At 42.6% G+C, this 14,724-nt stretch overlaps 2 protein-coding genes and 1 non-coding gene across 3 annotated transcripts in view; 1 reads left to right on the plus strand and 2 right to left on the minus strand.

Annotated features, from left to right (window-relative positions):
• Positions 1-47, plus strand: part of LOC109839400 (serine/arginine-rich splicing factor RS31-like) — a 6,406-nt gene extending 6,359 nt beyond the window's left edge. Inside the window, exon 6 of the mRNA XM_020407824.1 lies at positions 4-47. Within this exon, the coding sequence (XP_020263413.1) occupies positions 4-47 (44 nt within the window). The remainder of the gene's footprint in view (positions 1-3) is intronic.
• LOC109839401 lies at positions 162-2,668 on the minus strand. Its single transcript, XM_020407825.1, has 2 exons — positions 528-2,668; positions 162-429 (listed from the first exon to the last, which is right to left on the minus strand). The coding sequence occupies exons 1-2, from the start codon at positions 2,666-2,668 to the stop codon at positions 162-164; spliced, it is 2,409 nt and encodes an 802-aa protein (XP_020263414.1).
• Positions 7,538-7,611, minus strand: TRNAV-AAC. The gene has a single exon. It is a non-coding gene; the product is annotated as a tRNA-Val (tRNA).

The following is a 14,724-nucleotide window of genomic DNA, read 5'->3' on the forward strand; positions in this document are numbered from 1 at the left end:
TAGGGATTCACATTATCACTCCTCCGTATCAAACATCCAAGGTATGAGCTGAAGTTATTAGCCCATTGTTATTGTCAAATTTAATTATTATTGTCAAAATAAAAATTTTGTCAAAATAGAAATTAAAGAGTAAATGGTATTAAAAATTCTTTTTAGATATTTTACCTCCGGTACTCCGAGAATATTTCAAGATTATTTATAACATATGCATGCGCTTGATCTAACAATATGTTAGAATAATTTTTGTTCAGCCCGCGAGGATAGAGAACTGTGTACTCCTTATTATCAACGGGTGCTTGAAGTTCAGTTTGTTCCCCTCTCATATAACGAGAGGCAAATAAGAGACACTCGCTTCTCACGTAACTTTCAGCTATTGAACCTTCTGGGCGAGCTCTGTTACGCAATTGACGCTTCATTGAACCCAAATATCTAAAAAAGGAATATTAATCAGATATAGATGTAAAGAAATTTACATTTAATAGATATAAATATTGATGTGGATCGATTAAATTTTTCTAAATACTAACCTCTCTATTGGATACATCCAACGATAATGGACTGGTCCTGCTATTGCAGCCTCCTCCGCGAGATGATGTGTAAGATGAACCATTATTGTGAAAAAAGATGGAGGAAAGAGCATCTCCATTTCACACATTGTTTCAGAAATATTTTCTCCAAGTTTCTCAAAGTCACAGGCGTCTATAACTTTGGAACAAAGCTTTCTGAAAAATCCACAAAAATCAATAATAACCTTCACTGTTTTTTTATTCTGCATAGTACTGCGTAGTGCCACAGGTAGCAATTGATGAAGAAGCACGTGATAATCATGAGTTTTAAGCCCTAATATTTTCCTTTCTTGCACCTGGACATAGTTCGATATGTTTGCGGAGTAACCCTCTGGTAACTTTATTGATTTGAGGACTTGACAAAATGTTTGCATCTCAACTTTCGACATTATAATACGAGACGCAGGCAACTCTAATCGGTCGTTTTCGACATTTTTTGGCTGCAGTTCCTCTCTAATGTTCAATGCAGTTAGATCTCGACGAGCTCGTAGATCATCCTTTGATTTATTAGCATCTTGCAACAGTGTGGACAAAAGATTATCACAAATATTTTTTTCAATGTGCATAACGTCCAAGTTGTGACGTATTTTTAGCTCTTTCCAATAGGGGAGTTGAAAAAAATTGCTGAATTTTGTCCATCCTGAAGGTAATTTTACGACTTCAGCCCCATCACTCACCACTTGTGCTTGTCTCTTTCGTTTTGGTATCCTTTTGTTAATACGCAAGTTCCTTACTCCAAGTAAATCTTCTTTCGAATAGCGCTTCTTTCCAAACCTGACGGCAGGGAACATCTCAAGCAAATGTACAATCTGATCCCCACGTAATGGACGCGGAGCATCTATCTTCTCAACAGTATCATCAAAAAACTTGCTCCATTTTTTGGTTCTGTACTTGTGTTTTATGTTCAACCACCTTCTATTAAACCAATAACAAAACTTTCGACTGTGCTGCAGATAAAGACCTTTGAATTCTGGACCACACACTGGACATGCATATGTTCCCTTTGTAGACCAACCTGAAAGATTCGCATAGGCTGGAAAATCATTAATTGTCCATAGTAAAATAGCACGTAGTCTGAAAGACTGCTTTGCATGAGTATCATAAGTCATAACCCCTTCAGTCCAGAGTTGTTTTAACTCATCAATTAGCGGTTCTAAAAACACATCTATGTCATTGCCTGGTGCATGCTTGCCTGGTATCAATAATGAAAGTATCATATACGGTTGTTTCATGCAAAGCCAAGGTGGTAAGTTGTAAGGCGTTAATACCACAGGCCATGTAGACCAACCAGAACTCATTATCCAAAATGGGTTGAATCCGTCGCTAGACAAACCTAGTCTAACATTCCTGCACTCATTCGCAAACCAAGGAAAAGTTCTATCCATATGCTTCCACGCCTCTGCATCAGCCGGATGTCTGATTTTACCATCATCAGTACGTTCTTCCATGTGCCACCTCATTTGCTTAGCAGTGTCTTTATTCATATACAACCGTTTTAGCCTTGGTATTAAGGGAAAATGACGCAGGACCTTTGCTGGAATCTTCTTTTGCTTAAGCATAGACCTTGTTGTCCCATGTGTTGAATAATTTTTGCGTTGTACCCACCGTGATACTCCACAAATTGGACACTCCTGAAGATCTTTGTTATCCTTATAGTAGAGGATACAATCATTAGGGCATGCGTCGATTTTATTGTAATCAAGTCCTATAACGGAAACAATCTTCTTTGCGTTATCATAATTTTCTGGTATGCTATCTTTTCCATTTGGAATGACTTTTCTCAGCAACACAAGCAACATATTAAAATATTTATCCGCCATTCCGCTAAGAGACTTTATACGCAAAAGACGCAGCATAAATGATAACCTGGTGAACTCGGTACAACCCTCATACAGATCATTTTCATTGTCGTTAATTAATTTCATTATCTGCGCTAGCTCCTCATGATCAGTCACGCCTCCAGCATTTCCCGACTCGTCAGCATCCTCGGCATCTTCAGATTGATCTATATTAGGAACTGTTAACATATCCGTGAGCATCGTATGTGTATCATCTATTCTCGTATCATCTATTCTCCCACCGGAAGTACCGGTATCCGCCATCAGTTCCATTTCTTCAAGGCATCCTTCCCCATGAAACGTCCAATATTTGTACTCCTCATGAAATCCGGATATTAAGTGTTTTTGTAAATCACTTTTATCCACCAACGCCCTATTTTTATACCAACAGCAGGGACAATACACGACATCACTATTTAACTTCCGTGGGTCTGCCAACGCGTATTGTATGAATTGATATTTAACTTCCGTGGGTCTGCCAACGCGTATTGTATGAATTGATTTATTCCATCTTTATATCGACTATCCATCCATCTATCAATACGAGGAATATCGATCCATGATTTGTCGGGAACTATCCTCATCTGTATGATATTAAGCATAATTAGGTAATGTGAATTTTTATTAGTAACGCATCAAATTAAAGGTTGCATGATATTAACTTTCTTCACGACATCAGGGAAATTTTAATTATAATAATCTCGGAGGGAAAATTACCAGAACATAAATTATGTGGGAGTAAAATCTAACGCTCATATTTGAAATAAGACAATTTAACGGCTGTCATAGGAAATGGACCTATCCCATTAGGAATATAGTAGTGTCTACAACTACCTTCATCATTTTTATGCGTTTTTATTTCTTAAAAATTTCGGCAGCACCTACCCGCTGTTCTCCGAGTATACTGTGCGGATGTTATAATGCGTATCAATCATCGATAATAGATCGATTATAGATCGAAACGCAAAACAACATACGCTTATTGTACACGGAGAACAATGCGGTACGTGTTATCGAAATTTTGTAGGAATAAAAATGCGTAAAGTATACAAAGATAGATGATACACTACTGTATTCCTAACCTGTACGAGAAGGGGAATCCTCTCCGGACAGATCTAATAATTATTGCATGTAGAGCATACTCCTAATATAAATCACGTTATTCTATTTAGATGTAAAAAGTATTTTCACATTCAACTAGAATTGCGTGAGTTTATATCAGAAGAGACTCACATCTATTTTCACATTCAACTAGAATTGCGTGAGTTTATATCAGAAGAGACTCACATCCAACAATATTAGACGGGAAACTAGGGGTAACGACTTCTGATAACCCCCCTTAATTTTCAAAATATCAGAAAACCCAATTTTGAACTGAAGAATCAAAAAAGGACAAGAAATTACCCCCCTTAATTTTCAAAATATCAGAAAACCCAATTTTGAACTGAAGAATCAAAAAAGGACAAGAAATTACTGCTTGGATCTCTTGCACTGCAATCCAAGAAAACGTAAGACCCGCTTGGATCTCCTGCACTGCAATTGCAAAAAATCAAATATCAGATCAGAAACAACAACAAAACCTAAAATTACAACAAAATAATTTAAAAAAATCACTGATAGAGAGGTTTCTGCGCCCTATTATCACATGAATATCAAAAACTTTGGAAGATTAGGACCATTACTAAGAGTGCACTAGCTTGTGATGGAAGTATCTGTATTGCTAAGGCTAAATACCATAAACCCTCCTTTAACTTTGGACAACTATCAAGAAACCCCCCTTATATTTCAAAATATAAGAAAACCTCCTTAAGTTTAAGTGTTATTGGAAAACCCTCCTTTAGTTGTAGAACTCATAATCAAATGTAACAATCACAAGTTGAGGGAGAAATATAAGTATTTACAAGGTTAATATCTAAAAATAAACTTGACATGTACACCCACATAAATATTAATGGTTCTCCCTTATATTTCACATAGCTGGCTCTTTTTTTTTCCCTTTTTTTTTTAATACGTAGTGGAAGATAAATGCTTACATAATAACACAAGTGTATACATAGATGTATGCGAAACCGATTTTTTTATTAAATTGGGAACCCATATTCTCAAAATCCATGTTCTAAGGAGAGTTATAAAATCTTGTAAATTGTTTATTGTGTATATATATGCTTAACTAAACAGCGAGAAGATTATCTAGTAGTGTAGCCCCTGGGGAGCCGTAATGACGCATTAGAACTTCTCTTCATTACAAATGATAAGATAGTTCAAGAGCAGGAGTGCATGGTAGTGTAAACAAGATTTAGTTTTGTTATTATTGTTACAGATAGACCCCTGGATTATTGTATCATTATTATTGGCTAAATTAATAATTTACAACAATACCTAAAATTACATCAAAGAAATTTACAAAAATCCCTAAAAATTTACAACAATACCTAAAATACCTAAAAATTTACAAAAATTTACAACAAAAATCCCTAAAAATTTACAACAATACCTAAAATTACAAAAAATTTACAACAATACCCAAAAATTTACAAATACCTCTCTGCGAGTTTAGCGGGGGCGGTGCCGCGGCGAGCTCCGGCGAGAGATCGGGGGTTCGGGGTTCCGGGGCGTCGGAGCACGTGCGGTGGAGTCGGAGAGGAGGAGCGGGAGGTGACGGACTTCGCGATCTAGGGCAGCCGCGAGGGGTATTGGCGGTGAAGTGGGTATTGACGGAGTTCGCGATCGGGGGTTCGGGGTTCCGGCGGTGAAGTGGGAGTCGAGGGCGGCGAGTCAGAGCTGCCAGAAGGTCCTCGAGGGCGGCGGCGCTGACGGAAATTAGGGTTTTTTAAGTTGGGAACGAAAGTCTGATCGATCGCGATCTGTTGAAATATATATCAAACATCGCTGACGGGTTTCCCGTCAGCGATGTTTATCTCCCGTCGGCAATAATAACATCGCCGACGGGTATAACTCAACTGTGACGGCAACTTCGCTGACGGGAATCCCCGTCAGCGATATAAACATCGCTGACGGGAATCTCCCGTCAGCGTTGTTGCCGTCAGCAATACTGGCTTTTCCACTAGTGAAGCCTTACTTCGAGGTGCATAACCCAAGAAAATACCAACAACAATTTTGGAATCAAATTTGTCATGGTGATCTTTTGTATTTAAAATAAACAATTGTTGGACTCTAGAGGGGGGGTGATTAGGGTCAAGAGGCTCTAATATGCAATAAAAATTAAACACAAGCAAACCACAAAACAGTAAAGCAGTTAAAGTAAGAGAGATAGGGTTAAGAGTTCGTTATCCTTGACGCGCGATGTGTTAACGAGATTCGGCCCTCTGGCCTACGTCCCCGCTCCCCACTCTCGAGGAGAAATCCACTACACACCCGGTTTGGAAGCCGGAACTTCGTCTACACAGCGATCCCACACGATCTCTCTTACTACACAGTTTGATCTCAACAGATCACACTCCCTCACAGTTGATCTACACAAGATCTCACTCACACAGCAGAAGAAAAAAGATGCAAGACCCTCTCTTTACACAGCCCCTATGGCAAAGAGAAAGATTACTGAAGCTGGGAAGTGAATCACACACAAACAGAAGGAAAACACAGAAACCAGAACTTCTCTCAGGAAGACAGCAGTCTCTCTGGTTTTTGAAAAACGTTAGGGCAACTGAAGAAGAAGAAGTCTAGGGTTTAAATAGAAGAAATTAATTAATTTAAAAACAAAACCCAATCTTCTCAAATAGGAAAATAATCTCCTTTTCAGACCCTTAGCTCAGACTGTGCCAAACACGATTAAGTGTAAGCACAGTGTTCTAGGCAAATGACCGTTTTAAAAAAATCGCGGCTGACCGAAGAGAATTTCGGTTGACCGAAGAAAATTTCGGTCGACCGAAAAAATACATCGGTCGACCGACCGATGCCCCCCCCCCCCCCAGCCGCTTTGAAAAATTAGAAAACGAACAGAGACTTTATCGGTCGACCGGTGCGGTCGACCGACCAAAAATTTGAGCTTTCGGTCGACCGCGCTGGTCGACCGACAAACTCTCTGGAGTCCAGTGACGAATGCTCATAGGTGCAGTCGACCGGTCCGATCGACCGCATTCTGATATATTTGCACAGACTGGTTTTTGACTTAAACTAAAATATTTGTAAAATATTTATTTGACCTCTGAAAATTCTGAAATTTTATAAAATATTTTTAATACTAAAAACAAACTGCTTGGAAAAAGAATTTTGCAGATAGGTCCTCATACTTGTGAAAAATAGTATTTTGTGAAAAACGCTTAAAAACACAAGTATGAAAACGTGTGTGTGATTCCCAATAGCTTCAAGTAAAATCAGTAACTCTTTGCCTACATTCTAGCATTAAAGAGAAAAACAAAAGAAAGCTAATATCCTCATATAGAGAGCAATATTTGAGCTTTGATATAGCTTGAATCGGATGAAGCTTTTATTCGAATTTGTCGCTCTTGAAATAACGTTGCTTCATCTCTTGGCCTCCTCCTCCTTTGGATATCATCGTTGTAGCATATATTCCATCCATCCTCCATTCATGGCACTAACGAGCTTGATAAATGAATTTACTACATTTACACTCAATAAGCCATTAGTACCAATAATGGTGGTTGTAAAACATCATCAAACCATAAGGGCTAACAAAAGCCTGATTAAAACATGCTCGGTGCTTCCCAGAATAAGGGGTTGTTTGGTTGTATGTTTTTACCATGTAAAAGGATGGAAAGTGTAAAAAAGTGGGTCCCAATATCAGCTTTCATCACTTTCAATTGTTTGTTTGTAGTTGTGAAAATAGTGTAAAGTGATTTCATAAAAAAAGACAAGATTTTAGGAGAAAGCTGTCATTGAAGGCAGAAAAAAAATAATAAAAACTAATTTCAATCAATATGATCATTTGAATGTGGACCACTTTTTACACTTTTCAAACAAATAATTAAAATTATATTTGCAAACCAAACAAGCAATTTATGATTCCAATGGAATCAATAACAAACAAAGAAAAGTATAAAAGTAAAATTGATGAAATTGACAACAACTTTCCCTAAAAATGAGAAACGGTTGAATATGCAGACTTCCCAGAATAAAATTGAGAAACCGTTGAGAATATGGAAATAATAAAACTGGCGTCGCCCGGACTCGAACCGGAGACCTTCAGTGTGTTAGACTGACGTGATAACCAACTACACCACGACACCAGCTGCGTTGGATAAATTTTAGTCATTAAATAACCAGACAAACAAGAGATTTTAATCCCAAACGGGCAAAACTGTAATTTGGGAGAATAGCTGGTTGAGAAGTTACTAGGATATATGGTCTTTCTTGTGTTCTCAATCTCGATCACGCGCGCAGTTCCTAACAAATCCGAGGATGTTTTTTTTTTTTTTCATTTTGTTTATTCTCTACAACACTATGCAACACTTACGTTTGCAGGTTCTCTTTTCACTCTAATCTAATCCTAGACCTCAAAGACCTAAAATTATAGGGTGTTATCTGAAAATACTAATGAAACAAAAAATCTGTTGGCTTTATAATAGGATCGGCCTATGTATCAAACCTGAAAACAGAATTAGGAAAACAACCTGTAACCAAAGTTTGCTTTGCTGAATTTTGGAGAGACCGAACAGCAAGAACAGGGAACGAATATTGCAGCAGAGACTGGAAATTTCTGTGGCCGAAAACAGAGCCTGGGACCTTTCCTTTGGGACCGAACAACTGCAGCAAAACAGAGAGAGTAGAAGAGAACAGAGGGATTTTTATTTTCGGTGGAGAAGTTCTGATATTTTCTCTCTTATTAAACTCATCAATATGGTTTACATATATATATAGGATTAAGATTACAACTCTAATCTTATCCAATAACTAGAAAACTCTCTACTAACTAGTATTCTATTCTAACTAGAATTCTATCTACTAACTAGGATTCAAACTACCAATCCGGACTGATTAACAACTCACATTCTCCCCCTTAATCTGGACGAGATTCCAAGTCCCTTACTCCTAGAAGCTCCCGCATCTCGATGAACTTCACCCTTGCTAGTGCCTTCGTGAGAATATCCGCTCGCTGCTCGCTCGTGCTCACGAACTCCACTTTAATCTGTCCTCGCTCAACACACTCACGAATGAAGTGAAAGCGTGTGTCAATATGCTTGCTTCTTCCATGGAAAACTGGATTCTTCATCAAGGCAATCGCTGACTTGTTGTCGACGAAGAGTGTGACCGGCTTGGGCTCACTCCCCATCACCTCGCTGATTAAACTCCTCAACCACAAGCCTTGGCATGCTGCTGCAGTTGCCGCCATAAATTCTGCCTCGCAGGATGATAATGCCACCGTCTTCTGCTTCTGTGATGTCCAAGTGACCAAGCTGTCACCTAGATAAAATGCCATGCCACCTGTGCTGCGCCTATCATCAACATCTCCCGCAAGATCACTGTCAGTGAATCCCACCAACTCTTCATTGCCTCGACCTCGTTTGTACACCAATCCGTAGGACATAGTACCCTTCACGTACCTCAAAATATGCTTGACAACCTGTCTATGCAAAACTGTAGGGTGCTCCATGTACCTACTCACAATCCCCACGGCATATGTGATATCGGGTCGGGTGTGAGTTAGATACCTCAAAGATCCGATAATGCGTCTATACTCCGTCACGTCCACCGGTGTTCCTTCAGAATCCTTTCCAAGCTTTAGCTTTGCTTCCATAGGATATTGTGTCGAGTTGCAATCCATCATGCCGAACTGACCCAAAACCTTCTTCGCATAGGCCGCCTGCCTTAGTGCAATACAATCATCTCGCTGATCCACCTCGATGCCAAGATAATAGGAAAGTAAACCAAGGTCACTCATCTCGAACTCCATCATTTGTTGCTTGAAAATTTTTATCTCATCCGCCCTCGAGCCCGTAACGATCAAGTCATCCACGTACACGCCAACAATGAGTGTATCCCCTCTGTTACTCCTTGTGTATACCGCCTGCTCCTGAGTGCATCTTGCAAATCCGATGCCCTTCATGCACTTGTCGAGGCGCGTGTTCCATGCCCGAGGTGCTTGGCGTAGACCGTAGAGTGCCTTTGAAAGCTTGTAGACCTTGTGCTCCTGATTCTTCACAACGAACCCTTCAGGTTGAACCACATAAACTTCTTCCTGGAGATCACCATTTAGAAATGCCGACTTCACATCCAGATGGTGCACCTCCCACCCATTCTGTGCTGATATGGCGAGGATTATTCTGATGGTATCAAGCCTCGCCACAGGTGCAAACACCTCATCAAAGTCCACGCCTTGCTGATGGACATACCCTTTTGCTACAAGTCTTGCTTTGTGCTTGAGAATGTTGCCTTCATTGTCTTTCTTTAGTTTGTATACCCATTTGAGACCAATGGGTTTGGAACCCCGCGGTAACTCCGTGAGTATCCAAGTCTTGTTCTTCTCGATGGCCTCCATCTCCTTCTCCATCGCTGTCCTCCATTCTTGATCTGATGCAGCCTCGAGATAGTTCGCAGGTTCTTCAGAGATCAGGAACAACTCCTCTGCTGGGAGATCAACCACCTCCGTCTCCGCATAGATGTCTGCGAGGGATCGGTAGCGTACGGGAGTCAACACAGCAGCTTCAGAGGGTCCGGACAGCTCCAATGCAATGGGGCTTTCTGCGACTGCTGCAGTTCCTGAACCTGCGAGGGTTTGTGGACTGTTTCGGCCAGCTGCAGTGCCAGGTCTGCAGCAGCACCCTGCTGCAAACTGGTTCGGCCAGCAGCAGTGCCAGCAGCCGCGGGTGTTCGTCCTGCAGCAGTGCCAGCAGCAGCAGCTCCTGTAGGAGCTGTTCGATGTGCCGGCTGTCCAGGCTCGTCTCCGGTCATCTCCGCTGCGGTATGGGCTCCTGCAGGGGCTGTTCGGCCTGCAGCAGCAGCAGCCCCTGTTCGGCCAGCAGCAGCCCCTGTTCGGGCTGCAGTTTGTCCAGCTTGGACGGCTGGAAATTCGCCGACCGTTGCATTCTCCTCTTCCGCTGTGAACTCCGTCCAGTTAGGTGATTTTTCGACTCCATCGGCGCTCCATTCCCACTCTTTTCCTTCCTCAAACGCGACATCCTTGCTGACACGTATCTTGTTATGTTGAGGGTCGTATAGGCGATGCGCTTTGCTTCCTTCTTCTACCCCAATATACACCATTGGCGTGCTCCGGTCGTCGAGTTTCTTGTGCGAAGGACCTGCAATCTTCACATGCGCCATACATCCAAAAACTCTCAAGTGTTCTAGGTGGGGTTTCTTACCAAACCAAGCTTCGTAGGGTGTGTGGTCGTGCAACGCCTTGGTTGGTAGTCGGTTGAGGATGTACACCGCGTGCCTAACCGCTTCGCCCCACATGGTTCCAGGCATATGCATGCTCTTAAGTAGGCTCCTCGTCACATGCGCCATACATCCAAAAACTCTCAAGTGTTCTAGGTGGGGTTTCTTACCAAACCAAGCTTCGTAGGGTGTGTGGTCGTTCAACGCCTTGGTTGGTAGTCGGTTGAGGATGTACACCGCGTGCCTAACCGCTTCGCCCCACATGGTTCCAGGCATATGCATGCTCTTAAGTAGGCTTCTCGCCATGTCCATCACCGTGCGGTTACGCCTCTCCACTACACCGTTTTGTTGCGGGGTGTACGGTGCAGTGAGATGACGCTTGATGCCGTAGTCTTCACAAAACTTGGTGAACTCCTTTGACAAGAACTCGCCACCACGATCTGTCCTCAATGTCTTCACCTTGTGGTCACATGCATTCTCAACCTCTGTTTTGAACTTCTTGAAGGTTTCACAAGCTTGACTCTTGGCCTTCAACATGTATACCCACATCCATCGGCTGAAATCATCAACAATAAGAAGGAAGTAGCTGTTACCCGCAAGTGTGGATGGGGTGATAGGACCACATAGGTCAGCATGTAGTAATTCCAGCGGCCTCTGAGCTCTGAAGTTTGCTTGCGAAGGGAACGGCAGTCTTGCTTGCTTGGCGACGAGGCATCCTTCGCATAGTTGATTTGGGTGCAAGATCTTCGGCAACCCGGAAGCCATCTTCTTATCAGTCATCATCTTGAGGGCGAAGAAATTGACATGCCCAAGGCGAGCATGCCATAACCAAGCTGGATCGTTAATGTTCGCCATCAAACACGCCGGCTTGCAAGTCTTTAACTCTATCCTGTACAATCGGTTAGTTGAACGTGTCACCCTCATCAAGAGAGCACCGTTCCTATCAAACACCCTCAGGAACTCGTCAGCAATAACAACCTTACTCCCATCTTCAGTCATCTGACCAAGGCTAATAATGTTAGATTTCAAACTTGGAATATAATATACCTCAGGTAGTAGCCTTTGATCGCCGTTGTTGCACTGAAAGAGGATAGAGCCTTTCCCCTTGATCTCTACCGCGGATCCATCACCAAACTTGACGGTTCCCTTGATGTTCTCGTCGAGCTCCTTGAACTTGTCTCGGTGGCCGGTCATGTGATTGCTAGCTCCGTTGTCGAGGTACCAAACGTCGTTGGCAACTTGTGCCTCCCCCGCTGTAAGTAAATCCGGCATCACCTTCTCTTCATTCAGCAAAATGACACTTGACGATTCCTCTAACATAGCCATCATCAAGGTTGGCTCCTCGTCATATGCACGGGTGAGATGAGCCTCCTGTTCATGGTTGCGGCGTTGCTTGTGACACTCCGACTGAAAGTGCCCGTATACTCCGCAATTGAAGCATTTAATGTTGGATTTGTCTCGACCACCGCTTGTGCTACTCTCCCCCTCCTGGCGAGCTGCACCTCCATGGCCGAAACCACCTCCTGGGCGTCCTCCTCTGCCGCCGAAGCCGCCTCGGCCTGCCTGGCCGCCGTGCTCCCCTCCGCGGCCTCCGTGGTACTGCTGTCCGCTGCCGTGGTACTGCTGTCCGCCTCGGCCTCTTTGGCCACGGCCACGCCCACGACTTGCCACTCCGCATGTGTCAACAATAGGTGATCGTCGCCGTTGTTTCGGAAAACACGTGCCCTCTCCTCGTGGGCTTTGAGACGCCCGATCGCCTCCTCGAGTGTCATGTCGTCGATGTCCCCGAACTGTTCAATCGTGGAGACGATAGTAAGGAATTTCTCCGGTACCGCCCGAAGAAGTTTTCTGATGACGTAGTTCTCCTCCATCTCGCCGCCTAAAGCCCGGATCTTGTTGACGACTCCTGTCAACTTCGTCGAAAAATCGTCGACGTTATCATTCTCCTTCATCCGGAGAAGTTCGAACTCGGACTTCAAGGTCTGCACCTTCGCGTTCCTCACACGATCCGCTCCTAGATGCATTGTTTTCAACGTCTCCCATGCCTCTTTTGCCGTTTGCTTCTCTGCGATCACCATCAAAGTCTCTTCAGGAATCCCCTGGTAGATGGCCGCCAACGCCATCTGATCCTTCCTGTGTTCCACGGACGCGCCTGCCGCGGGCTCAATGGCATCCCACACGTCTTGAGCCTTCATGTAGACTTTCATCTTGATAGCCCACGAAGCATAGTTATCCCTCGATAGCGTCGGGTATTGAAGAGTGAGCGAACCCACCTTGGTCGTCATCTTCTCCGAACTCGTCATCTCTTCAGATCTTGGTTGGTACTTAGGCATACACCGCTCTGATACCACTTGTTGGCTTTATAATAGGATCGGCCTATGTATCAAACCTGAAAACAGAATTAGGAAAACAACCTGTAACCAAAGTTTGCTTTGCTGAATTTTGGAGAGACCGAACAGCAAGAACAGGGAACGAATATTGCAGCAGAGACTGGAAATTTCTGTGGCCGAAAACAGAGCCTGGGACCTTTCCTTTGGGACCGAACAACTGCAGCAAAACAGAGAGAGTAGAAGAGAACAGAGGGATTTTTATTTTCGGTGGAGAAGTTCTGATATTTTCTCTCTTATTAAACTCATCAATATGGTTTACATATATATATAGGATTAAGATTACAACTCTAATCTTATCCAATAACTAGAAAACTCTCTACTAACTAGTATTCTATTCTAACTAGAATTCTATCTACTAACTAGGATTCAAACTACCAATCCGGACTGATTAACAACTCACAAAATCCTCAACTAAACAAGATTCAACCTGACCAAAATGACAAGAGGAGGGCTGACCAATATAACTTCTGGCTGGTCAATCACTCAGTCAACCGCATGTTGGCATCACTGGCGATTGACTGAAGTTTTGGGGAGGGTTAGGGTTAGAGAGAGGAGAGGGAGGGAGGGCGTTGCTGATGGGCGCATATGCATAAATTTAGACATGTATATGCATAAAATATTTATTTAAAATTGACTCAAAAGTACTAGTCTTATTTGGGTCATGAGTCCAAGCATATTTAACTATATCTATCCATCTTAGTATCTATCCGATATGCCTTTTCACAAACCAAACCTCACATAACCAAATAGATGCGGGACAACTTTCTTATAAATCATTACATTGGCTCGAATCAAGTTGAGTCCAACTAGATCGAGCCCAGAACACACCATTATGAGATGGATTAGGATAATCTAGTTGGACCAAACTGAAAGATCGACTAATTCTTTTTGGGTCATGAGTCCACGCATACTTAGCCATCTATCCATCTTAATCTTGTATCTGATGTAAATTTGACTCCATGACTTTCCCAAAATAAATCCCACGTAACCGAATAGATGCGAGACGACTTCCTCACAAACACGACAAACAAAAGAAAACGCGAAAAGGAGAGAAGAGTATCCAAGTTCGATCGGCCACAGATGCATGATGAGCATTGTTTCCTCCAACTTCATCATACTCTTAAAATAATTGATCCCCACGCAACAAAAACCCATGACAGCTCACACATAGTGCCCATATTGCAAACACTACGTACCCAAAACCCCACACACACACACAAAAAAAAAAGCATTGAAAGAGAATGGCATCCACGAAGCTTCGTGGATGGTGAGAGTCCTTCGCGCGTCACCATCCATCGACGTCCGATTCGTATCTAAACCGGCCGCGCGCACCTCGTGGAAACTGCGACCAATTCGAACAAAAATCAAATCCCTAGCTTTCGATCACCCCCCCCCCCCCCGCCCGCTTTCATTTAAAAACCCCTTGCTCGGCCCTCCATTTTTTTAATTTATCATCATCTTCCCCGATGCTTTGGTGAAGAGGGCATTTTCTTTTAAAAGCGAAAAAAAAGAAAAAAAGAATAACATTGAAATGGTCGTTTGAAATGTTTGCAAGATGACATTTCCATTTCTGATTTTTTTTGGAAGATCACGGAGATCTTTCAAAATACACTCCCTAAAAACATCCCACCTTAA

This window comes from Asparagus officinalis, chromosome 4 (assembly GCF_001876935.1).
Source record: "Asparagus officinalis chromosome 4, Aspof.V1, whole genome shotgun sequence".
Lineage (NCBI taxonomy): Eukaryota > Viridiplantae > Streptophyta > Magnoliopsida > Asparagales > Asparagaceae > Asparagus > Asparagus officinalis.

Excerpts from the sequence above, each read along its gene's own strand:
- LOC109839401 (XM_020407825.1), bottom strand. The coding sequence starts at position 2,668 with ATGGCGGATACCGGTACTTCCGGTGGGAGAATAGATGATACGAGAATA. Across the intron at positions 430-527 it reads TGGATGTATCCAATAGAGAG|ATATTTGGGTTCAATGAAGC; the intron begins GTTAGTATTTAG and ends TTCCTTTTTTAG.